Genomic DNA, 25,601 nt, shown 5'->3' with positions numbered 1-25,601 from the left:
GATATTGATTCTTCTGACACTGGCACATTTCATTGAGTCAGTAATCTTCCGTAGTTTTATTTCTTGTTAGTGCAGTTTCTTAAACCATGGCTTTTTCTTTTTCTTTTTTTTTTTTTTTTAAGATTTTATTTATTTATTTAACAGAGAGTGAGAGACCGCCATCGAGAGAGGGAACACAAGCAGGGGGAGTGGGAGAGGAAGAAGCAGGCTCCCAGTGGAGCAGGGAGCCTGATGTGGGGCTCAATCCCAGGACTCTGGGATCATGCCCTGAGCCAAAGGCAGACACTTAACAACTGAGCCACCCAGGCTCCCCCATGATGGTTCTTTTTCCTTCTTTTCTATCATCTCATCCTCCAGCTCACTAATTTGTTCTTCTGCCTCATTTACCCTGGCCCTCAGAACATCCAGTTTAGACTGCATTTGATTCATAGCATTCTTACTTTCCGCCAAATTTGCTCTCATTTCTGCCCTTAGAGATTCTGTATTTTCATTAATATTTTTTTCAAGCCTACACATCATCTTGACCATTGTTACTCTGAAATCCATTTCCTCCAATTTGGTTATATCCTTATCCATTTTTTCTGTCGCAGAGGCCACAGTCTCTGTTTTATTCCTTTCTTGCGGGTTCCTCCTCCTCATTCTGATGAGGTGTGTTTGCCGCGATGTACAGAGCCCGCATTATTGACCAGGACCCAAGCAAGATGCACCTGTTTTATAGGGACCTTAGGATTGTGGGCTTCTTGTTTTTTCAGCCTGCCTTCTGGGAGAGGGGCCTACCGAGCTCATACTCAGGCAACCCTGTTTGGGTAGAGTTGCCCTGTCCCCCATGGAGGGGGAGGGATGGGCACAGTGAGAACTGGTTTTTCTGGGCTTTTGTTCTCTGGAGGGTTTCCCACGCGGCTTTCTGTGACTCTTTAGAGGGTCAGAGCAGCAGTGACTGTATCCAGGTCTCTGTCTCAGAACAGAGAGATCTCAGTCTGCTCTTCACTGAGCTCTCCTGGCCACTCTAGCTCCATTTCTATCAGTGCTGCTAAAATCCCGCAGCGTCCGCTGTTGTGCTCCCCACAGCCAATCACCCAGTCCTCGCTCCCAGTGCCAGCTCATCTCCACCCTTTGTGCTTCTAACACTGCCAGCTGCCCCTGTTCCCGCACGCGCTACTGATCTCCCGTTTTCAGTCTGGTTCGAGTGCGTGCTCCCGAGCTCCCTGTTTCAGTGTGGTTTCCCTGCAGCTACCGGTCCGCGCATCCAGCCTGCTCCCTAGCGCAGGAGGGTTCTGCTTTCTGGCACCCGAGTGCGGTGCCTCCCTCCCCCTTCCGTTTATCTTCCAGTATCTACTTGCAGACTCTCGGCTCCCTGCTTCTTACCTTGATAGCCAGCACCGGAGATATTCGTTTGTCGAGATCCAGATGTATTTTCTTACATCTCAGGCTGATTTCGCCCGAGTTCAGGATGGTCTGGTAGATATCCAGCTTGATTCAGGGGACTAGCTAAAAAAGGGTCCCTTACTCCTCCGACATCTTTTTTCCTCCCTCAGTGCCGTTGGTATTTTGATATGGATTGCATTGAATGTTAGAATGCTTTGGGTAATCTGGACATTTTAACAATATTTAATTTTAACAGTAAATGAGCACAGAATATCTTTCCATTTGTTTGGGTAGTCTTTAGTTTCTTTCATCATTGTTTTATAGTTTTCAGAGTACAGGTCTTTAACCTCCTTGGTTAAGTTTATTCTTAGGTATTTTCTTTTTGGTGCAATTATAAATTAGATTGTTTTCTTCATCTGTCTTTCCACTTCTTCATTATTAGTTTATAGAAATGCAACCTATTTCTGCATATTAATTTTGTATCCTGCAACTTTACTGAATTCATTTATCAGTTGTAATAGGTTTTGATGGAACCTTTAGTGACAGTTTAACTTCTTCCTGACCAATTTTGATGCCTTTTATTTCTTGTTTGATTGTTGCAAGTAGCATTTCTAGTACTATGTTGAATAAAAGTGGTGAGAGTGGACATCCTTTTCTTGTTCCTGATCTTAAAGGAAGAGTTTTAAGTTTTTCACATTGACCGTGTTAGCTTTGGATTTGTCATATATTGCCTTTATTATGTTGAAGCATGTTCCTATAAACCCACTTTGTTGAAAGGTTTTATCATGAATGTATGTCATATTTTGTCAAATGCCTTTTTTGAGTCTGTGGAGACAATCATGTGGTTTTTATCCTTTCTCTTGTTAGTGTGGTGTATCATATTGATTGGTTTGCATATATTGAACCACTTTTGCATTCCTGGGATAAATCCTACTTAATTGTGGTGAATGATTTTTCTAATGTATTGCTGATTTTGGTTTGCTAGTATTTTATTGAGGATATTTGCATCTATGTTCATGAAAGATACTGGCCTGTAGTTCTCTTTTTGTGTTGTGTTTTTGTCCAGTTTTCGTGTCAGGATAATGCTGGTCTTGTGGAATGAAGTTTTTTCATCGTTTTTTTGTTTTGTTTTGTTTTTTTACTAGTTTGAGAAAAATAGGTATTAACTTCCTTAAATGTTTGGTAGAATTTGCCTGTGAACCCATCTGGTCCTGGACTTTTGTTTGTTGGAAGTGTTTTGATTACTGATTCAGTTTTATTACTTGTAATTGGTCTTTTCAAATTTCCTATTCCTTCCTGATTCAGTTCTGGAAAGTTATATATTTCTGGGAATTTATCCATTTCTTGTAGATTGATTTGTTGGCATATATTTTTTCATAATATTCTCTTATAATCCTTCATACTTCTTTCATGTTTGTTTTATTTCTACTCTTCTGTTGAGTTCTCTGTTTTTCTTAATGAGTCTGGCTAAAGGTTTATCAATTCTGTTTATTTTTTCAAAAAACCAGCTCTTGGTTTCATTGATCTTTTTATTATTTTTAAATCTCTATTTTGTTTATTTTTGCTCTTATTTTTATTATTTCCTCCCTTCTAGCTTTGGGCTTTATTTTTTTTTTTTCTAGCTCTTTTAGGTGTTAAGTCGTTTATTGGAGATTTCTTTTCTTGTTGGTTTTTGAGGTTGTATTAACTTCCACTTAGAACGACTTTTGCTGCATTCTAACGATTTTTGGCTGTTGTGTTTTCATTTTCATTTGTCTCCATGTATTTTTTATTTCCTCTTTGATTTCTTGGTTCAGTCACTCATTGTTTATTTGCATGTTGTTTTGCCTGCATGTTTTTGTGTTCCTTCCAAATTTTTTCTTGTAATTAATTTCTAGTTTCCTACCATCGTGGTTAGAAAAGATGCTTGGTATAATTTCAGCCTTCTTAAATTTATTGAGACTTGTTTTGTACCCAACATGTGATCTGCCCTGGAGATAGTTACATGTGCACTTGAAAAGAATATGTATTCTGCTGTTTTTGAATGGAATGTTATCTGTCTGTATATATTAGGTCCATCTGGTCTAACGTGTCATTCAAAGCCACTGTTTCCTTGTTGATTTTCTTTGTGGTCGATCTGTCCATTTTCTAAGTTGGTTGTTAAAGTTTCCTACTATTTTATTTCTGTCGATTTCTCCCTTCATGTCTGTTAATAATTGCTTCCTCTGTTTGTTTGCTCCTATGGTAGGTATATTGATAATATACAATTTTATATCTTCCTTATTGGATTGTTCCTTTTATCATTATGTAGTACCCTTCTTTGCCTCTTGTTACAATCTTTGTTTTAATGTCTATTTTGTTTGATATAAGTATTGCTACTCCAGCTTTTCTTTCTCTTCTATTTGCGTGGTTTCTCTAGCCCTTCACTTTCAGTCTATATGTATTCTTAGGTTTGAAGTGAGTCTCTTGTAGGCATCGTATAGATAAGTCTTGTTTTTTTATCCATTCAGACACCCTCTGTCTTTTTATTGGAGCATCGAGTTCATTTACATTTAAAGTAATTACTGATAGGTATGTACTTAATTTGATATTTTAAAAATTTTTTTCTGGTTGTTTTTGTAGTTCTTTTCTGTTCCTTTTTTCTTCTCTTGCTCTCTTCTATGTAAATTGATGGCTTTCTTTAGTATTATGCTGGGATTCCTTTCTCTTTATTTTTTTGTCTATCTATTACAGGTTTATGATATGTGGTTACTGGTAGGTTCATATATAACATCTTAGGTATATAGTAGTCTGTATTAAGTTGGTGGTTGGTTAAGTTTGAGCACATTCTGAAAGCACTAAATTTTTACCTCCCTTCCACGTTCTGTGTATATGATGTCATATTTTACATCTTTCTATTTTGTGTATCCTGTCATTGATTTTTATAGATATAATTGATTTTACTCCTTTTGTTTTTTAGCTTCCATATTGGCTTTACAGGTGACTAATTTACTGTCTTTACTAAATGTTTGCTGTTATCTGTGAAATTTTTTACTTTCATAATTTACTTCTTGTTATGGCCTTTTCTTTCCACTTAAAGAATTCCTTTCAGTATTTCTTGTAAGGCTGATTTCATGGTGATGAACTCCTTTAACTTTTGTTTGCCTTGGAAACTCTCTATCTTTCCCTGAGTATTCTTGATTGCAGGTTTTTTCCCTTTCAGTTCTTCAAATATAGCATGCCACTCCTCTGGCCTACAAAGTTTCTGCTGAAAAATCCACTGATAGACTTATAGGGCTTCCCTTGTATGTAACTGTTTTCTCTTGCTGCTTTTGAAAGATTTCTCTTTATTATCACATTTTGCCATTTTACTCTGTGTCTTGGTGTGGATCTTATTGGCTTAATCTTGATAGGGGCTCTCCTTGCTTCCTGGATTTGGATGTCTGTTTTCTTCCCCAGATTTGAGAAGTTATCAGCTATTATTTCTTCAAATAAGTTTTCTGCCCCCTTCTCTCTCTCTTCTTCTGGGATCCATATAATGCAAATATTAATATGCTTGATGTCACTGGTTTTCTTAACCTCCTCTCATTTATTATTATTATTATTATTATTATTACTATTTGCTGTTCAGTCTGGTTGCTTTTCATTACTCTTTTAGATTGCTGATCTGTTTTTCTGCCTACTGTAACCTACTACTGATTACCTCTCATATATTTTTTATTTCAGCTATTGAATTCTTCATCTCTTACTGTTTTGTTTTTTATCTTCTATATATTTTTCGAAGTTCTCACTGAATTCATACACTCTTTTCTCAAGTTCGGTGAGTATCTTTTTGGTCATTACTTTGAATTCTTTATCAGGCATATTATTTATCTCTTTCCCTTTGCTCTCTTGCTGTGGTTTTGTCCTGTTCTTTCAGTTGGGACATATTTCTTTGTCTCCTCAAAAAAACTCTGTGTTTTTTCTATGTATTGGGTAGGTTAGCAGTGTCATTTCATTTTGAATGGTGTAGAAGAGGTCCTGTGGTGCCCTGTAGCACCATGCACCTGGTCACAGAACCAGGTACTCCAGAAGTGTCTCCTTTGTGGGCTGCTTGTGCCCTCCTGTTTTGTCTGAGCCTTCAGCCCATTTGGCTGCAGTGATCCTGCTTTGCTTGCTGTTGGCATACTGAGCAGGATTTGGTTTTTGTGCCATTCAGGGGCTTGTCTGAGGCTGCCATGGGTTTGTAGGTGGGTGGTGCCAGCAGTCAGGCTAGCTGTCTACAGTTAGCTTCTCAGCTGCACTCGCAGGGCACTGAGCAGCATTACTTTCTCCCAGCAGGGCCAACTAAGAGGCTTTCCTTGGTGTGTGGAGCTGGCAGTCGGACTATATTCTGCACTTAGCTTCTCTACCGTAGGTGCCATTGTACCCAGTGGCAGGGCTTTCTCCCTGTGTAGCCAGCTTAAAGACTCAGCTGCTGGAACTGTGGGCGAGCTGGTGTGTGGGGTTATCTCTCCTCCCCAGCGCAAGAGTCATTTTGGAGTGGTTGCCATCCCTGCTGGGGCTGCTTGCAGGGTGTGGGGCTGGAGCAGGTTTGGATGGATGCCTGGTGAGGTGGGTATGTTGGATGGGGCAGGTTTGTAGGGGATCACTGGGCTGGCATGAGGCATGTAATGTTAGCAAGATAGATGGAGAGTTTTAGCCCTGGCTCCCGCAAGTGTCTGGCTATCTCGTCTGGGGGAAGGAAGAGGAATGGTGCCTCCTGGCACTTTTGCTCTTGGGGGAATCTGAAGATCCCTGCCTCTCCACTACACCTTCTTAGATAAGTAAATAAATCTTCTTTACATTAACCCCAGGTGTTTTTTAAACTGCTGCTTCTGTGCTGTGTCTTGGGGCTGGAATTATTTATTATGCTGGCTCTTTAAGGGTGGGGACTCAGTTTTCTATTGCCCTCTGGCTCTCCCAGAGTTAAGCCTGCTGATTTTTAAAATACCCGGAGTTAAGCCTGGCTGATTTTGAAAGCTCCCAAAGTTCAGCCCCACTGGTTTTCAATGCCACATGTTATCGGGACTCCTCTCTCCATTCTTCCAGTGCGAGTCCCCAGTGCCTGGGGTGCCTGCTGTGGAGTCTGATCCTCTCACTTCTTTGTGCTTGTAATGTCCCTCCCATTTGTGGTTAGTCTTACCTGGGTTTTGTTTTCCAGCCACATCCCTGCCCCTCCTACCCTTTTTGAAATCACCTCTTCTGTACAGTTAACTGTGGAAGGTCTATTCTTCCAGTCTTCAGGCTGTTTGCATAGTGAGTTGCAAAGATGTAGCTGTTACTTTGATGTGGGTGGGAGAAGGTGAGCTCAGGATGTTCCCATTCCACCGTCTTCCTTTGGATCACCTACTTACCACCTAGTTTAAAAATCCTTCCACATATATTTTTTCATATAACCCTCACAGCAATTGTTGTGAGATAATCAGTGCAGCTATTATGCCAGTTTTACGAGCAGTATTAAGAGAGTTTTGAGATTTTAATATTTTACATGTCTGTGAAGGAAATAGCAGATTTGGAATTTAGTGCATGTACTTTTTACTGTCTTGTCTCTAGTAATCCGTGATGAAAAACAAAATTGAAATAAATCTCTATAAAGGTTATAAGCATCAGTACAGTTTTCCATGAGTAGTTAGCTACTCATCCTCTGTTGCCTTTGTCAATCAGAATTTTCTTTAAAGTTGGTAGAATTCGTTATCCACTAAGATATTAAAATTCAAGTTTCAATGATATACAAAAGTCTATTCTAGACTGCACAGTTAAAATAGTAATAGAGTATGAAATGATTGTTTAAAATAGCTTTGAAGGAGTGCCTGGGTGGCTCAGTCATTTAAGTGTCTGCCTTTGGCTCAGGTTGTGATCCCGGAGCCCTGAGATCTAGCCCCATGTCGGGCTTCCTGCTAAGTGGGAAGTCTGCTTCTCCCTGTCCCGCTGCTCCCTTCCCCCCACTTGTGTGCGTGCATTCTCTCTCTCTCTCTCACTCTCTCTCTAATAAATAAAATATTTTAAAAATATATAAATAAATAAAAATAGCTCTGAAACTTATATGGTAGCTAAGATTGTCATAAGTACAAGTCCCTAAGAAAGCCATATCTCTCCATCTGTATCGGTCCATTCATCCATTCATCCATTAGAGGATCATCTGTTTTATCTTTTACTTTACCTCACAAATATCTGTTAAATTCCTATTATCCTTAATATAGGATAAATGTGGATATTTTTTCCATGTTGAAAGGCTGAAGGTTGGCATGCAAAAAAATTATTACAGGAATTACTGAGCTTTCTTTAGGACTAACACATTTGGTATCAATGGATTTCCTGTCAGGTCTTTCATTACCATGTGTTTTCTGTGCACTAGCTATTATTTCTACATAGATCTTGAATGCTTAATTGACTGTTTTGTGTATTTAAAAATAACTGCTTATAACATCTTGATTCTGTGCTTTCGTTTTTTTTATTTTATTTTATTTTATTTATTTATTCATGAGAGACAGAGAGGCAGAGCCAGAGGAAAAAGCAGGCTCCCCACTCCACAGAGAGCCCGATGCAGGACTTGATCCCAGGACTCTGGAATCATGACCTGAGCCGAAGGCAGACTCCCAACCTACCAAGCCACCCAGGTGCCCCTTAATTCTATACTTTTAAAGTTCATTGATTTTTTGGGAAGCTGTTAGAGACCCAGAGTGAAGCTTTAAGTATTGTTTCCCTGTGTGTATTGATTCTAGAAGAAAAGTAACCTAGAATTTCTAGCCTATTAAAATACCAAATTTGAAGTGATAATTTCTGTTATAAATATTCGGAATGCAACAATCTCCCTAAAAAATTGTGGAGGTTTAGGGGTCTTACTAAAATATTTAATAACTCGTCCATATACAGATTTCCACAGGTGGCCCCCAAATATTTTTTTATATTTAGTTCAGGTTAGAATCTAACAAAGCTCTATGGAAATCTATCCACAGAAGCCTCCATTCAACAATTGCAGAATATACATTCCTCTCAAGTGCACCTGGAATGTTCTCCAGCCTGGCCTATATGCCAGGCCATAAAACAAACCTTAATAAATTATAAAAAGTATGTTTTCTGACCACACTGAAATGAAAATTAGAAATCAGTAACAATGAAATCTGAGAAAATCACAAATATATGGAAATTAAATAATATATGCCTAAGTAAACAACTGGCCAGTGAAGTAATCACAAGGGAAATTAGAAAGCAAGATAAAAAAAAGAAAAAAGAAAACACATGTACCAGAATGCATGGGATACAGCTAGAACAATACTTAGAGGGAAATGTGTAGCTGCATATGCCTACCTTAGAAAAGATGAACTGAATTCTCAGTAATTTAACGTTCTACCAGAAGACACTGGAATAGTGTCCTAAAGCCAGCAGGAAAGAAGTGCTAAAGAGTAGAGCAGAAGTTAGTGAAATAAAGAGCAGAAAACCAGTAGAGAAAATCAGCAGAACTGAAAGTTGGTTCTTTGCAAAGGTTCCGAAACTTGACAAACCTTTAGCTAGATTGGCCAAGTGAAGAGAGACCAAACCAAGATTACTAAAATTGGGAATAAAAGTGGAGACAGTATCAGCCTGTAAAAAGGTTTATAAGGAAATACTGTGATTAATCATAGGCTAATAAAATAGATATGTGACAAATTCCCAGAGAGACAGAAACTATCAAAAATGACTGAAGAGGAAATAGGAACGTTAAATTGATCTGTAACAAGTTAGGAGATTAAATTAATCAAAAGACTACCTACAAACAAAAGGCCTTCTTTGGTGAAATGGCTTCACTGGTGAATCAGATATTTAAAAAATTAACAAAAATTGGGGCGCCTGGGTGGCACAGCGGTTAAGCATCTGCCTTTGGCTCAGGGCGTGATCCCGGCGTTGTGGGATCGAGCCCCACATCAGGCTCCTCTGCTGTGGGCCTGCTTCTTCTTCTCCCGCTCTCCCTGCTTGTGTTCCCTCTCTCTCTGGCAGTCTCTATCTCTGTCAAATAAATAAATAAAATCTTTAAAAAAAAAATTAACAAAAATTCTTCACAAACTCTTATCAAAAATAGAGAACGGTCCCACACTTACCGATTCATTTTATGAGGCCAGTATTACCATGATAACAAAACCAGCCAAATATATCACAAGAACACTAGAAACCAATCTCTTTTGATTACTGACACAAAAATCCTCAATCCAATACAAGCAAATCGAATCCAGCCACATATAAAAAGAATTATATACCATAACAGAAAGTGTATTTTATCCCAGGAATGTAAGGTTGACTTAACCTCCAGAAATCAACTCATGTAATACATGATATCAGTAGAATAAAGACAAAAATCACATGATTTTCTCAGTAGATACAGAAAAAGCATTTGACAATCCAACATACCTTTGTGATAAAAGGAGTGAAATGCTAGAGATAAAAGAGAACTTCCTTAACCTGATAAAGCGTATCTACAAAACCTCCACAGCTAACATCATACTTAATGATGAAAAACTGTATGCTTTCTCTCTAAAATTAGGAATAAGACTTACTTTCACCTCTTCTATTCAACATTGTGCTGGAGGTTATAGCCAGGGCAGTTAGTCAAGAAAATGAAATAAAGGCATCCAGAGTAGAAAGAAAGTAAAACTATTTGCAGATGACATAATCTTGTTTATATAAAAACCTAAGGATTCACTAAAAAACTACTAAAACTAATACACAAATTAAGGTTAGAGGATACAAGTTCAGTATTCAAAAAATCAATTGTGTATTTATACACTAGCAATGAACAATTTGAAAATGAATTTAAGAAAATAATTTCATTTTCAGTGACACCAAAAAGAATAAAATACTTAGGAATCAGGTTTTCAAAAGAAGTGTGAAGCTCATGCTCTGAAAACTAAAATATTGGTGAAAGAAATTTAAACGATCTAATTAAAATCAAATGACATCCTTATTCATGGATTAGAAGACTTAGCATGCTAATACTTCCTAAACTGATCTACATATTTGGTGCAACCCTTATTATAAAATCCAGCTGGCTTCTTGCCAGAAATTAATAACCTCATCCTGAAATTCATAGGGAAATGCCAGGGAGCCAGAATATCCAAAACAAGGTTGAAAAAGGACAGAGTTGGAGGACTCACACTTCCTGATTTTAAGTTTTCCTGCAAAGATACAGTAATGAATAGAATGTGATGTTGGCGTAAGGATAGATATACAAATCAAGGGAATAGAATTGAGAATCCAGAAATGAACCCTCACAGTGCATCCAAGGCCTACACATAAGAGGTAAAAAGTACAAAACTCTTTGAAAAAAACATACAAGTAAATTGTGCCATTGGATTTGGTAATGTTTTCTTAAATATGACACAGAAAGCACAAGGAACCAAAGAAAAAAGATAAATTGAGCTTTATCAAAATTTAAAACTTAACTGATTAAAAGAATGGGTAAAAGACCTGAATAGACGTTTTTTAGAAAGATTTATTTATTTATTTTAGTGACAGCACATGCATGAGGAGGTGGGAGGGGCAGGGGGAAAGAGAGAATCTCAAGCAGACTCCCTGCTGAGCATGGAGCCCGATGTGGGGCTTGATTCCATGACCCTGAGATCATGACCTGAGCTGAAATCAAGAATTGGGTGCTCAGCTGACTGAGCCACCCAGATGCCCCATGAATAGACATTTTTCCAAAGAAGACATATACATGGCCAATAGGTATATGAAAAAATCAGTATCACTGATAATCCGAGAAGTACAGATCAAAACAAAACTACAGTGAGATCTCACCTCACACCTCAAAGATTTCAAGTATTCGTACCCCCCCTAAAGAAAAAAAAGTAACTGTGGATATGTTAATTAGCTTGGTTGTGGTAGTCACTTCACAATGCATGCATATATTAAGACATCACATTGTTCACCTTAGATGTAGTCTACTGAAGTAGATCTGGGTTTGAGCCTCCTTAATCTGATAAATTCTGGACAAGCTGAGTTTGAGATGCCAAAATGGATGTGTTTGTTAGGTTTTGATATAAGGGACCAGAGCTTAGCAGAGAGAGATGTAAAGAGATATGTAGAGATATGCATGGAGATATATAAATATGGGATTTATTAGTCTGTATAGGCTAGTACTAAATTGGAAGAATCCCAACATTTAATGACCAGGTGAGTGATGGTGAACCAACTAAAGAGACTGATAGTGACTAGAGAAGTAGAAGGAAAACTAGGAGAAATTGAAGTCACAGAAGCCAATGAGTATTTCAAAAGAAGGAAGTGGTCAGTAGTCCCTAGATGGTACTATGAAAGGTCAAATATGTCCTTCCAGATATTTCCATACCTATTGATCATATCTGTGGTCTAATTGCATATGATTTTGTATCCTAGCTTTCATTGTTTTTACTTAATTTATCATTCATATTTTTCTTGTTCATAAGCTTAGTTCCCTGTATAAGTATAAGCAAGTTATACTTGACTTAATCATTTCCCTATTGCTAGGTAATTAAGTTACCTCTGCATTTTTATTCTTAAAAACAGTGTAACAATAAATATTTTTGTACCTGTGCTTTTGGAGGGGTGTATTTTAGGTGTTTTTCTTAGGCTAATGTACCAGAAGTAGTAGTATTCCATCAAAGGCTTAGAATATCTTTATGGTCTTAAAATAAATCTTCTAGCAAAATGATATACAGTGTTCATAGACATCTTTTTTAAACAGTTGATTATTTTTACAGATTGACTTTATTAAGATATTTATGCAGGACAGACATATTAAGAGGAAAATATTAACCTCAATTGCTAGAATTTTACTATTATTTATATTTTTTATTTTTTATTCTTTTTAGATAGCACAAGTGTACCCACCTTTGTGAGCAGGGGTGAAAGTGGAGGGGAGGGGCAGAGGGAGAGAAAGAGAGAATCTCAAGCAAACTTCAAGCTGAGGGCAGAGCCCCATGTGGGGCTCAATCTCACGACCCTAAGATCATAACCTGAACCAAAACCAAGGATCAGACGCTTAACTGACTGAGCCACCACGTGCCCCTACTACCAATATTTTTAAAAAACATTCTTTCATATCTTTTTCAACATAAATTCATATAGATATTTTATATAAATGGGATCTGATTACACTTGCTCTTTGGTAACCTGCTTTTATCATCTAAATACAGATTCTTTTACTATTTTTAATGGTTATGTATGTATTGTAAATTTATTGAACCATTTGAAGTCCAGAGAATATGTTTGTACAGGTTCATTGCCTTAAAATCTTAGATGTGCTCCTGCTGGGTTAAAGGATGTATGTATTTAAAATTTCAAATGTGTATGCCTGTATTGTGTTGCATATGGTTTCAAAGTGAGGATTTTTGTTACAGAACTTTTTTCTCTTGAGAAAAAGAGATTTTTGGGAAATTGTGGTAATTGATTTTCTCCATCTAACATTACTGTGCGTTTATAACTTCCATCATTTTATCTTTAGCTTTTGCCTGTGATGACAGAGCAGCTACAGTGGATGCCATTTGTGAATACCAAACTTCATGAGCCTTTTGTAAAATTTATATATTGGTCTCTAAGACAGCTAGATGCCGGAACACAGGTAATTGTTTAATACGAGTCTTATCTTTAAGTGATACTCTGTTTAGTATTATTTCTCTTGATTTTATTCTTTTATAGGTTTTTTTTCTTTATTCTGGTTATATTTCAGGACTTCCTGCCTTCTTTGCTTTATTCACTATCTCTTTCTTCTTTTATAAATACTATTTTTCAAAGCCCTAGGTTCGATTTAATATGTAGCATTGTTTTTTGAGTTTCAGAATTGTATAATAAGTATTGCTCTGTTAGGTTATTGTTAAAACCACTGTTTCCCCCCTTATTTAACTTACAATTTTTCATGTTTTACTGGAGGTAATAGAAATTAAAGATTTCTTGTGTTAATGCCAGTAAATGTACACTAGCTAAATTGGCTGGTGATTTTTACAGTAGCCTAATCAAAGCAGAAAAATTATTCCAGCATTTTATAAAATGAACCATACATGTTACCTATTCATATAGGGTTCATTCAATTTAAATTTAATGTCGTGCATATGTAATCATTTGTGCTATGAGCTGTAGTAGTTTTGTAAAATTTTATTTCCCTATTTAGTATTGACAAATGCTGTTATAGCTTTCATTTACTTAACTGAGAGAAACAAATTTGTGCTTGGGTAGTGTAATCTTGGTCCTTTGGAATTTGAGAAGCACACAGCTAAACCACTTAGTGCAGTACTGGTGATTAAGTAGTATTAATTAAGTCATGTGATTATGATGTAGTGTGCTGGTTAAGGTTAAGGAAAAATATCTTTCCGTAGGTGGTATCCCAAATATTTTGCCTCTGTGGTGCACAAGTAACCACGTGAGCATGTATAGCACACATGTGCGTGTGCGCCATCTCCCCCCATTTTTAATTTATTGGTCTTAAGTGTGTGTCTCACTAAACAAAATTATATGGATTATCAGATCTTGTAATGTTGCTGTCTTCTTTTTACAACTTGATTTTGCGATTTGTATTATGGTTTCTGAAAATGGTTCGCTGAATGCTTGCTCTCAGTCACAAAAGGCTAGGCTGAGAAATTGCACCCTGCTCTATGTGCTATTCTAGACAGTACTGCCAGCCTGCATCTTCGTTTCTAGTGAAAAGTAGCATTCTTGCCACTGTCCGTTTGTTTATTCAACATTTATTGATGGATTTCTAATATTTTAGTTCTAACGATTATCTGATTGCATGTACTTTTTAATAAAAATTAAGCTTTTTATTTCGAGATAATTGTAGATTCACTTTTAGTAATAAGAACTAATACAGAGAAATCACTTGCATCCCTAACCCAATTTCCCCCAGTGGTAACAGCTTACAAAACTAGTACAATATCACAACCATAATATTGAAATTGATATAGTCAAAATAACAACAGTTCAATCACCAGATTCCTCATGTTGCTTTTTTTATGTATACAGACTTTTATTTTTTAGAGCAAATTAGGATTCACAACAAAATTGGACACAGAGATTTCCCATATAATCCTTGACCCCACATATATACTTCCTCCCACACTATCAGCTTCCTGCACCAGAATTTGTTACAAATTATTAGAATTGATGAACCTACATTGATATGTCATTTCACTCCAAGTCCATAGTTCACATACATTAGGATTCACTCTTAAGTGTTTTACATTCTATGAGGTCTTACAAAAATATAATGGTGTGTAACCACCAGATATTCTATAGCATACAGAATAATTTGTTACTAAAAGTAGTTTGCCCTAGAGGTCGGAAAAAAGATGGTAGAAGAGTAGGGGTCCCCTTTTTTAGCTGCTCCCTTGAGTCCAGCTGGATATGTACCAGACCATCCTGAAAACTCAAGGAATCAGCCTGAGACGCAGGAAGATACATCTGGATCTCTACAAATGAACATCTCCAGTGCTGAGTATTGAGGTACGAAGCGGGGAGCCGTGAATCCGTGCACAGATATCGGAAGATAAACGGAAGGGGGAGGCAGCCGCCACACTCGGGCGCCGGGAAGCAGTAGCCACCTGCACTGGGGAGCGGGCTGACTCGCGGACCGGCACCCACGAGAGAGCAGACTGAGACTGTGAGCCGGGGAACGTCGAACTGGGAGCTCGGGAGCGGGCGCGCGACCAGACTGAAAACTGGCGCTCCAGAGTGCATGCGAACCACAGTGAAACAGAGAGCTCAGGAGTGCGTTCGTGAACCTGGGGTGGCTGGCGGTGTTAGAAATACAAAGGACAGAGAAGCGCGGGCCCTGGAAGTGAGAGCTGGGAGAGCGGCTGTGGGGCACACAACCGGGGATGCTGCAGGGTTGAGCAGCACCGACAGAAACAGAGTTAAAGAGGTCAAGAGAGCTCAGTGGAGAGCAGACTGCAATCTCTGTTCTGAGACAGAGGCTAGGATTCGGCCACTGCTGCTCTGTCTCTCAGAAGAGCCACAGAAAACCACCAGGGAAAGCCGCCAGAGAACAAAGCCCGAAAATACCAGCTCACATTGTGTCAATCCCCATCTCCCCTCTCAGGGGACAGGGAGACTCTACCCAAACAGGGTTGCCTGAATATCAGTGTGACAGGCCCCTCCCCCAGAAGGCAGGCTGAAAAATCAAGAAGCCCACATCCCTAAGATCCCTATAAAACAAGTGCACACTTGCCTGGGTCCTGGTCAATAATTTGGGCTCTGGGCAACCCCGCAACCTCTCCTCATCAGAATGACGAGAAGGAGAAATCCCCCCCTCCCCCCAGCAAAGAAAAGATAATGAGTGTATAGCCTCTTCCACAGAACTGCTGGATATGGATATAACCAAATTATCAGAAGTGGAGTTCAGGGTAACAATGGTCAAGAAGATGTGTAGACTTGAGAAAAAATGTTAACGAAAACATTAACGAGAATATAGAATCTCTAGGGGCGGAAATGAGAGCGAATCTGGCAGTAATTAAAAATGCTATGACTCAAATGCAGTCAAAACTAGATGCTCTGAGGGCCAGGGTAAATGAGGCAGGAGAACGAATTAGTGAATTGGAGGATGGATGCTAGAAGAGAAAGTTAAAACAGAAACTTGGCTCAAAAAAATCCAATCTCAAGAATGTAGATTACAGGAGATTACTGACTCAATGAAACGTTCCAATGTCAGAATCATCAGCATCCCTGAGGGGGTGGAGAAAAACAGAGGTCTAGAAGAGATAATTGAACCAATTGTAGCTGAAAACTTCCCTAATCTAGCAAAGGAAACAAGCATTCGTGTCCAAGAGGCAGAGAGGACCCCTCCCAAGCTCAACCACAACAAACCTATGCCACGTCACGTCACGTCATAGTGTGATTCGCAAATATTAGATCCAAGGATACAGTATTGAAAGCGGCCAGGCCAAAGAAATTTCTCATGTACAGAGGCAAAAATATCAAAATAACGTTAGACCTGTCTACACAGACCTGGAATGAGAGGAAGGTTAGGCAGAATATTTTTAAAGCCCTATCCGAGAAAAACATGCAGCCAAGGATCCTTTATCCAGCAAGGCTATCATTTGGAATTGATGGAGAGATAAGGGCCTTCCAGGATCAGCAGACACTGACCAAATTCATAACCGTGAAACCAGCCCTACAGGAGATATTAAGGGGGGGTTCTATAAAAGTAAAAAGGACCCAAGAGTGATACAGAACAGAAATTTACAATCTATAGGAACAAAGACTTTACAGGGAACATGACATCATTAAAATCATATGTCTCAATAATCACTCTCAATGTGAATGGCCTAAATGCTCCCATAAAATGCCACAGGGTTGCAGATTGGATAAAAAGACATGACCCATCCATTTGCTGTCTACAAGAGACTCATCTTGAGCCTAAAGATACATTCAGACTGGAAGTGAAGGGATAGAAAACCATTTTTCATGCCAGTGGACCTCAAAAAAAAGCTGGGGTAGCAATTCTCATATCAAATTAGATTTTAAACTAAAGACTGTAGTTAGAGATACAGAAGGGCACTATATTATTGTTAAAGGATGTATCCAACAAGTGGATATAACAGTTATAAATATCTACACCCCCAACAGGGGAGCAGCAAGTTGCAGGAGCCACGTCTTAACCAGAATAAAGAGACATATAGATAAAAATACGTTAATAGTAGGGGACCTCAACACTCCACTATCAGCAATAGACAGATCACCTAAGCAGAAAATCAACAAAGAAACAAGAGCATTGAATGACATACCAGACCAGATGGACCTCACAGAAATATACAGAACACTACAACCCAGAACAACAGAATACTCATTCTTTTCTAATACACTAGGAACGTTCTCCAGAATAGACCATATACTGGGTCACAAAACAGGTCTCAACCGATACCAAAAGACTGAAATTATTCCCTGCATATTCCCTGCATAGTCTCACAATGCTTTGAAATTGGAACTCAGTCACAAGGAAAAATTTGGAAGAAACTCAAACACTTGGAAACTAAGAACCATCCTGCTCAAGAATGATTGGGTAAACCAGGAAATTAAAAATCAATTTAAACAATTGATGGAGACGAACGAGAATGAAAACAAAACGGTCCAAAACATATGGGACACTGCAAAGGCAGTCCTGGGGGAAAATACATAGCCATCCAAACCTCACTCAAAAGAATAGAAAAATCTAAAATGCAGTTTTTATATTCTCACCTCAGGAAGCTGGAGCTGGAACAGAAGAACAGGCCTAACCCACGCACGAGAAAGCAGTTGATCAAGATTAGAGCAGAGATCACTGAATTAGAAACCAGGAGCACAGTAGAGCAGATCACCAGAACCAGAAGCTGGTTCTTTGAAAGAATTAATAAGATCGGTAAACCACTGGCAAGACTTATTCAAAAGAATAGAGAAATGACCCAAATCAATAAAATTATGAATGAAAAGGGAGAGGTCACAATCAACACTAATGAAATAGGAAGGATCATTAGAAACTTTTATCAACAGCTTTATGCCAATAAATCAAACAACCTGGAAGAAATGGATGCCTTCCTGGAAACCTATAAACTACCAAGACTGAAACAGGAAGAAACTGATTGTTTAAACAGACTGATTAACTATGAAGAGATTGAAACAGTGATCAAAAACCTCCCCAAACACAAGAGTCCAGGGCCTGACGGATTGCCCCAAACATTGGAATTCTACCAAACATTCAAAGAAGAAATAATACCTATTCTCCTGAAGCTGTTTCAAAAAATAGAAACAGAAGGAGAACTACCGAACTCATTCTATGAGGCCAATATTACCTTGATCCCCAAACCAGGCAAAGACCCCACCAAAAAGGAGAATTACAGACCATTATTCCTGATGAATATGGATGCCAAAATTCTCAACAAGATCCTAGCTAATAGGATCCAGCAGTACATGAAAAGGATTATCCATCACGACCAAGTGGGATTCATCCCTGGGCTGCAAGCGTGGTTCAACATTCGCAAATCGATCAGTGTGATAGATCACATTAATAGGAGAAGAGACTGAGAACCATATGATCCTCTCAACTGATGCAGAAAAAGCATTTGACAAAATAGAGCATCCTTTCCTGATTAAAACCCTTGAGTGTAGGGATAGAGGGTACATTACTCAATCTCATAAAAACCATCTATGAAAAGCCTACCGCAAATATCATTCTCAATGGGGAAAAGCTGGAAGCCTTTCCCTTAAGATCAGGAACACGACAAGGATGCCCACTCTCGTTATTATCATTCTACATAGCACTAGATGTCCTTGCAACAGCAATCAGACAATAAAAAGGGATAAAAGGTATCCAAATCGGCAAAGAAGAAGTCAGACTGTCTCTCTTCGCAAATGACAAGATACTCTATATGGAAAACCCAAAAGACTCCACCCCCAAACTACTAGAAGTTATAGAGGAATTCAGTAATGTGGCAGGATACAAAAATCAGTGCTCAGAATCAGTTGCATTACTATACACGAACAATGAGACTGAAGAAAGAGAAATTAGGGAATCCATTCCATTTACAATAGCACCAAAAATCATATGTCATCTTGTATTAACTTAACCAGAGACGTAAAGGACCTATATTCTAGAAACTACAGATCACTCTTGAAAGACATTGAAGAAAACACAAAAAGATGGAAAAATATTCCATGCTCATGGATCAGAAGAATTAACATAGTTAAAATGTCTGTGGTACCCAGAGCAATCTACACTTTCAATGCTATCCCGATCAAAATACCAATGACATTTTTCAAAGAACTGGAACAAACAGCCCTTAAATTTGTATGGAACCAGAAAAGGCCCCGAATCGCCAAGGAATTGTTGAAAAGGAAACACAAAGCTGGGGGCATCACGTTGTCGTATTTCAAGCTCTACTACAAAGCTGTGATCACAAAGACAGCATGGTACTGGCACAAAAACAGACACATAGTCCAATGGAACAGAATAGAGAACCCAGAAATGGATCCTCAGCTCTTTCGGCAACTAATCTTGGACAAAGCAGGAAAAAAATCCAGTGGAAAAAAGACGGTCTCTTCAATAAATGGTGCTGGGAAAATTGGACAGCTACATGCAAAAGAATAAAACTTGACCACTCTCTCACACCATACACAAAGATAAACTCCAAATGGATGAAAGACCTCGATGTGAGACAGGAATCTATCAAAATCCTAGAGAACATAGGCAGCAACCTCTTTGACATCGGTCACAGCAACTTTTTTTATGACACATCTCCAAAGGCAAGGGAAACAAAAGAAAAAATGAACTTGTGGGACTTCATCAAGATAAAAAGCTTCTGCACAGCCAAGGAAACATTAAAAAATCTAAGAGGCACCCACAGAATGGGAGAAGATATTTGCAAATGACACTACAGATAAAAGACTGGTATCCAAGTTCTACAAAGAACTTCTCAAATTCAATACACAAGAAACAAATAAACAAATCATAAAGTGAGGAGAAGATATGAACAGACACTTTTCCAATGATGACATACAAATGGCTAACAGACACATGAAAAAATGTTCAAAATCATTAGCAATCGGGGAAATTCAAATCAAAACCACACTGAGATACCACCTAATGCCAGTTAGAATGGCAAAAATTGACAAGGCAAGAAACAACAATTGTTGAAGAGGATGTGGAGAAAGGGGATCCCTCTTACATTGTTGGTGGGAATGCAAGTTGTTACAGCCACTTTGGAAAACAGTGTGGAGGTCCCTTAAAAAGTTAAAAATTGAGCTACCGTATGATCCAGCAATTGCACTACTGGGTGTTTACCCCAAAGATACAGATGTAGTGAAGAGAAGGGCCATATGCACCACAGTGTTCAAAGCAGCATTGTCCACAATAGCTAAATTGTGGAAGGAGCCGAGATGCCCTTCAACAGATGACTGGATTAAGAAGATGTGGTCCATATATACAATGGAATATTACTCAGCTATCAAGAAGAACGATTTCTCAACATTTGTTGCAACATGGACGGGATTGGAGGAGATAATGCTAAGCGAAATAAGTCAAGCAGAGAAAGACAATTATCATACGGTTTCACTCATTTATGGAACATAAGAAGTAGAAAGATCTGTAGGATAAGAAATGGAAGAAGGAAGGGGGGTAAACAGAAGGGGGAATGAACCATGGGAGACTGTTTACTCTGGGAAACAAACTGAGGGCTTCAGAGGGGCGGGGGTGGGGGAATGGTTTAGGCCGGTGATGGGTAGTAAGGAGGGCACGTATTGCGTGGTGCACTGGGTGTTATATGCAAGTAATGAATCATGGAACTTTACATCAAAAACTGGGGATGGATCCCCTTTCTCCACATCCTCTCCAGCAATTGTTATGTCTTGCCTTGTCAATTTTTGCCATTCTAACTGGCTTAAGGTGGTATCTTAGTGTGGTTTTGATTTGAATTTCCCTGATGGCTAATGATTTTGAACATTTTTTCATGTGTCTCTTAGCCATTTGTAGGTCATCATTGGAAAAGTGTCTGTTCATATCTTGTCCCCATTTTATCATTTGTTTATTTGTTTCTCGCGTATTGAGTTTCAGAAGTTCTTTGTAGATCTTGGATACCAGTCTTTTATCTGTAGTGTCATTTGCAAATATCTTCTCCCATTCCGTGGGTGCCCCTTAGATTTTTTAATGTTTCCTTGGCTGTGCAGAAGCTTTTTATCTTGATGAAGTCCCACAAGTTCATTTTATCTTTTGTTTCTCTTGCCTTTGGAGATGTGTCATGAAAAAGGTTACTTTGGCTGATGTCGTAGAGGTTGCTGCCTATGTTCTCCTCTAGGATTTTGATGGATTCCTGTCTCACATCAAGGTCTTCCGTCCATTTGGAGTTTATCTTTGTGTATGGTGTGAGAGAGTGGTCATGTTTCATTCTTTTGCATGTAGCTGTCCAATTTTCCCAGCACCATTTATTGAAGAGACTGTCTTTTTTCCACCGGATGTTTTTTCCTGCTTTGTCAAAGATTAGTTGCCCAAAGAGCCAAGGGTCCATTTCTGGGTTCTCTATTCTGTTCCATTGGTCTATGTGACTGTTTTTGTGCCAGTACCATGCTGTCTTTGTGATCACAGCTTTGTAGTACAGCTCGAAATCCGGCATTGTGATGCCCCCAGCATTGTTTTTCCTTTTCAACAGTTCCTTGGCGATTCAGGGCCTTTTCTGGTTCCATACAAATTTAAGGACTATTTGTTCCAGTTCTTGAAAAATGTCATTGGTATTTTGATTGGGGTAGCATTGAAAGTGTAGATTGCTCTGGGTAGCATGGACATTTTATCTAATGTTAATTCTTCCGATCCATGAGCATGGAATATTTTTCCATGTTTTTGTGTCTTCTTCAATGTCTTTCAAGAGTGATTGGTAGTTTCTAGAATATAGATCCTTTACGTCTCTGGTTAAGTTAATTGCAAGGTGACGTATGGTTTTTGGTGCTATTGTAATTGGGATGTACTGTATGGTGACTAACATAATGTAATAAAAAGTATTATTAAAAAAAAATAAGAGTAGTTTGCCCTAAAAATCCTCTAGGCCTGCCTAGTTGTGCTTCCCTCACCTCTAACTCCTGCAAACCTCCAAATCCTTTTACTCTTTGCCTTTTACATAATGTGATAGCTTTTCCTTTTACAAAGTATCATATAGGTTAGAATTATGCAGCCTTTTCAGTTTGGCTTCTTTCGCTTAGCAATATGCATTTAAGATTCTTCCATGTCTTTTCATGTTTTGGTAGCTCATTTCTTTTCAGTGCTAAATATTATTCCATCGTCTAGATGTACTACATTTTATCTGTCATTCACCTGCTAAAGGTGAATTCATCTTGATTGCTTCCAAGTTTTGGCAAGTATGAATAAAGATGCTATAAACATCCATGTGCGGGTTTTTGTATGGACAGTAGTTTTAAACTCCTTTGGGTAAATACGTAGGAATACAATTGTTGGATAGATATGGTAAGAGTATGTTTAGTTCTTTGAAAACGTACAAGCTACCTTACAAAGTGGCTGTGCCATTTTGCATTTCCAGCAGCAGTGAATGAGAATTTCTGTTGCTCCACATCCTCATCAACATTTGGTGTTGTCAGTGTTTTGTGTTTTGGCTCTTCTAATTAGTGTATAGTCAATTCTGGTTGTTTAAATTTGCAGTTCCCTAATGACATACCATTGAGCATCTTTTCATATGCCTGTTTGCCATCTGTATAGTTTTTTGGTCAATTCTTGGAGAATTGACTCTTTATCATTATGTAGCGCCCCTCATTCCCTGGTAACTTTCCTTGCTCTGAAGTCTGTTTTGTCTGAAATTAATATTGTTATTCCAGCTTTCTTTTCATTAGTGTTAGCATGGTATATCTTTCTACCCATTTATTTTTAATCTGTATTTGTCTTTATATTTAAAGTGGGTTTCTGTCCATTTACTTTTAATCTGTATTTGTCTTTATATTTAAAGTGGGTTTCTTATAGACAAGAAGTGGGTCTTTTATTTTGGTTCACTCCAGTAGTCTCTTTTAATTGGTGTATTTTGACTATTGATATGGAAAGGGATTATTGATATTGTTGGATTAATATCACCATAATTTTTACTATTTTTTATTCATTGACAGTTGTTTTTTGTTCCTGTTTTGTTCTCTCTTTTCCTGCCTTTTGTGGTTTTAATTGGACATTTTATATGCTTTTACTTTACCTTCTTTCTTACCATATCAATTGTACTTCTTTTTTAATTTTTTTAGTGGTTGCCCTACAGTTTGCAGTATACATTTACAACTAATCTAAATCTACTTTCAAATTACACTACACAGCTTTATATGTGGTATGTGTAGTGAGAGTAACTTAATAATACAGTAGACCCATCTTATCTGTGGTTGCACTTTCTGTGGTTTCAGTTACCCATGGTTAACCACAATCTGGAAGCAGATGATCCTCCTTCTGAAGTATTGTCAGGTCATTATTAGTCTAACCCTAGTAAGATCACAGTGCATGTTTCATTCACCTCACTTCATCTCATCCTGTAGATTTTTTACCATCTTAACATCATCATCATAAGAAGGGTGAGCACAGTACAATAAGATATTTTGAGAGAGAGAGAGAAACCACATTCACATCACTTTTATTATATTGTTATAATCTATTTTATTATTGTTGTTGTTAATCTCTAACTGTACCTAACTTATAAATTAAACTTTATCATGGGTATTTATGTATAGGAAAAGACATAGTATATAAATGGTTTGGTACTGTCCATGGTTTCAGGTATCCACTGGGGGTCTTGGAACACATGCCCCCCAGATAAGGGGGGACTATTGTAACAAAATACTGCCGATTTCTTCCTCCCGTCCAGTATTCCCCTGTATCATTCTGTCATTCATTTCACTTATACATAAGCATGCATAAGCATGCCTCTATGTACACACACTCATGCACACACAGAGGCATTCATAATCAAACACATTGTTGCTATGGTTTTCAGCAAACTTATCTGTTAGATCAGTTAACAAAAGATAAAAATCTTTACACTTATTCCTTGTCTAATGCTCTTTCTTTCTTTATGCACATCCAGGGTTCTAAGCTATATGATTTTCCTTCTCTCTAAAGAACGTTTATTAATACAACTTTCAGGGCTGGTCTACTGGTAACAGATTGCTTCAATTTTGTTGATCTGAGAAAATAATTTATCTTTATTTTTGATGGATGATTTCACAGTATATATAATTCTACGTTGGTGGAGTTTTTTCCTCAACATTTTAAATATTTCATTCTGCTTTCTTTGTGCCTACGTGGTTTTTGAAGGGAATTGGATATAATTCTTACCTTTGCTTCTCTATAAATAAGCTGTTTATTCCTCTGGCTTCTATCAAGTTTTTTTTAAAAAGCTTCTATTTTCTGCAGTTTGAATATGCTATGCCTTGGTGTAGGTTTTTTGTGGGGTTGGTATTTATCCTTCCTGGTGTTCTCTGAGCTTCCTGGTTTTGTGTCTTATGTTAATTTGGAGGAAACTCTGTCGTTATTGCTTCACATGTTTCTTACATTCTTTTCTTACCTGTATATTATACCTTTTGTGATTGTCCCATAATTTTTGGATATTCTGTTCCATTTTATCTAGTCTGTGTTTTACTCTTTGTATTCCAGCTTTTGGAGTTTCTATTGATGTATCTTTAGACTTAGAGATTATTTCTTCATCCGTGTCTAGTCTACTAATGGGCCCACCAAAGGAATTCTTCATTTACAGTGTTTCCGATCTCTAGTATTTCTTTTTGCTTCTTTCTTAGAATTTCCATCTCTCTGCTTACATTCCTCATCAGTTCCTGTGTGTTGTCTATCTTTTTCATGAGGACTCTTAGAATATTAATCATAGTTGTTTTAAATTCTCAGTCTATGTATTCCAACATTCCTACCATATTTGAGTCTGATGCTTGCTCTGTCTTTTCAAACTGTGGATTTTTGCCTTTTAGCATGCCTTGTGATTTTTTTCTTGTTATCTGGACATGATGTACCATGTAAAAGTGACTGCTGTAAATGGACCTTTAATATATCCTAAGATTTGCAGGAAGGGGAAGAGTTCTATAGTTGTATGATTCAATCTCAGTCTTTTGGTGAGCTTGTTTCCCTGGGCTGTGAACTTCATCAGTGCTTCCCAGTTTTTCTCCCCCTGAGGTGGGGCAGGATTGCTAAATCAGGCTGTATTTGGCTATTTCCTTTCTCCTAAGTCCCTAAATCCGTTGGACTCTGATAAAACCCCAGTAGATTAAGCTCTGGTAAAGTAGTTTTCTTGAGGACAAATCTTGTTATAACAAGAACAAAATTGTGTCAAAATTCAAAATGGTCAGTTTTTCACTCCCCCTACCTGAAGCATGAGGGGATTTTTCTCTAGTCTTCACTGTGAGAACTGTTAGAGCTCCTGGAGCTAAAACCAATAAAACTTGGACCCTTCCTTGTGACTGGCCCCAGCTGGCATTTTTAACTCTCAAACTTGTTCACATTGAGCCTCCAGCAATTTTCAGTTACAGCTCAGATTTTCCTGTGCTGGTAACAGTTCCTGCAGAGATTTTATAGCTCATGGGTTTCTGCCACAGTAAGTTGTCATCCTCTGTATTCTCCTCTCTCTCCAAATTTTGTGTTTTGCCCTGTGATCTCACTTCTGTTGGATCTAAGAAAGCTGTCAATTTTTCGGTTGTTCAGCATTTTACTCTTGTTGTTAGTATGGAGTGACAACTTCCAAGCCCCTTACCTGCCTGACCAGAAATCAGAAGTCCTCATGTTACCCTTTATAACAATACCCACTTTCCTCCTGCCCTACCCCTTC

General features: G+C 38.1%; 1 protein-coding gene across 19 annotated transcripts in view; it reads left to right on the top strand.

Annotated features, from left to right (window-relative positions):
- The window catches only part of CCDC138 (coiled-coil domain containing 138), a 188,544-nt gene that overhangs the window by 73,909 nt on the left and 89,034 nt on the right, over positions 1 to 25,601 (top strand). For all 19 annotated transcript variants that reach the window (XM_057309185.1, XM_026516035.4, XM_026516026.4 and 16 more), the window contains one exon: positions 12,794 to 12,910. In XM_057309185.1, coding sequence (XP_057165168.1) covers positions 12,794 to 12,910 — 117 coding nt within the window. The remainder of the gene's footprint in view (positions 1 to 12,793; positions 12,911 to 25,601) is intronic.

Source organism: Ursus arctos, unplaced genomic scaffold, assembly GCF_023065955.2.
Source record: "Ursus arctos isolate Adak ecotype North America unplaced genomic scaffold, UrsArc2.0 scaffold_8, whole genome shotgun sequence".
Taxonomy (NCBI): domain Eukaryota; kingdom Metazoa; phylum Chordata; class Mammalia; order Carnivora; family Ursidae; genus Ursus; species Ursus arctos.
This window is presented reverse-complemented; position numbering and strand designations above follow the sequence as displayed.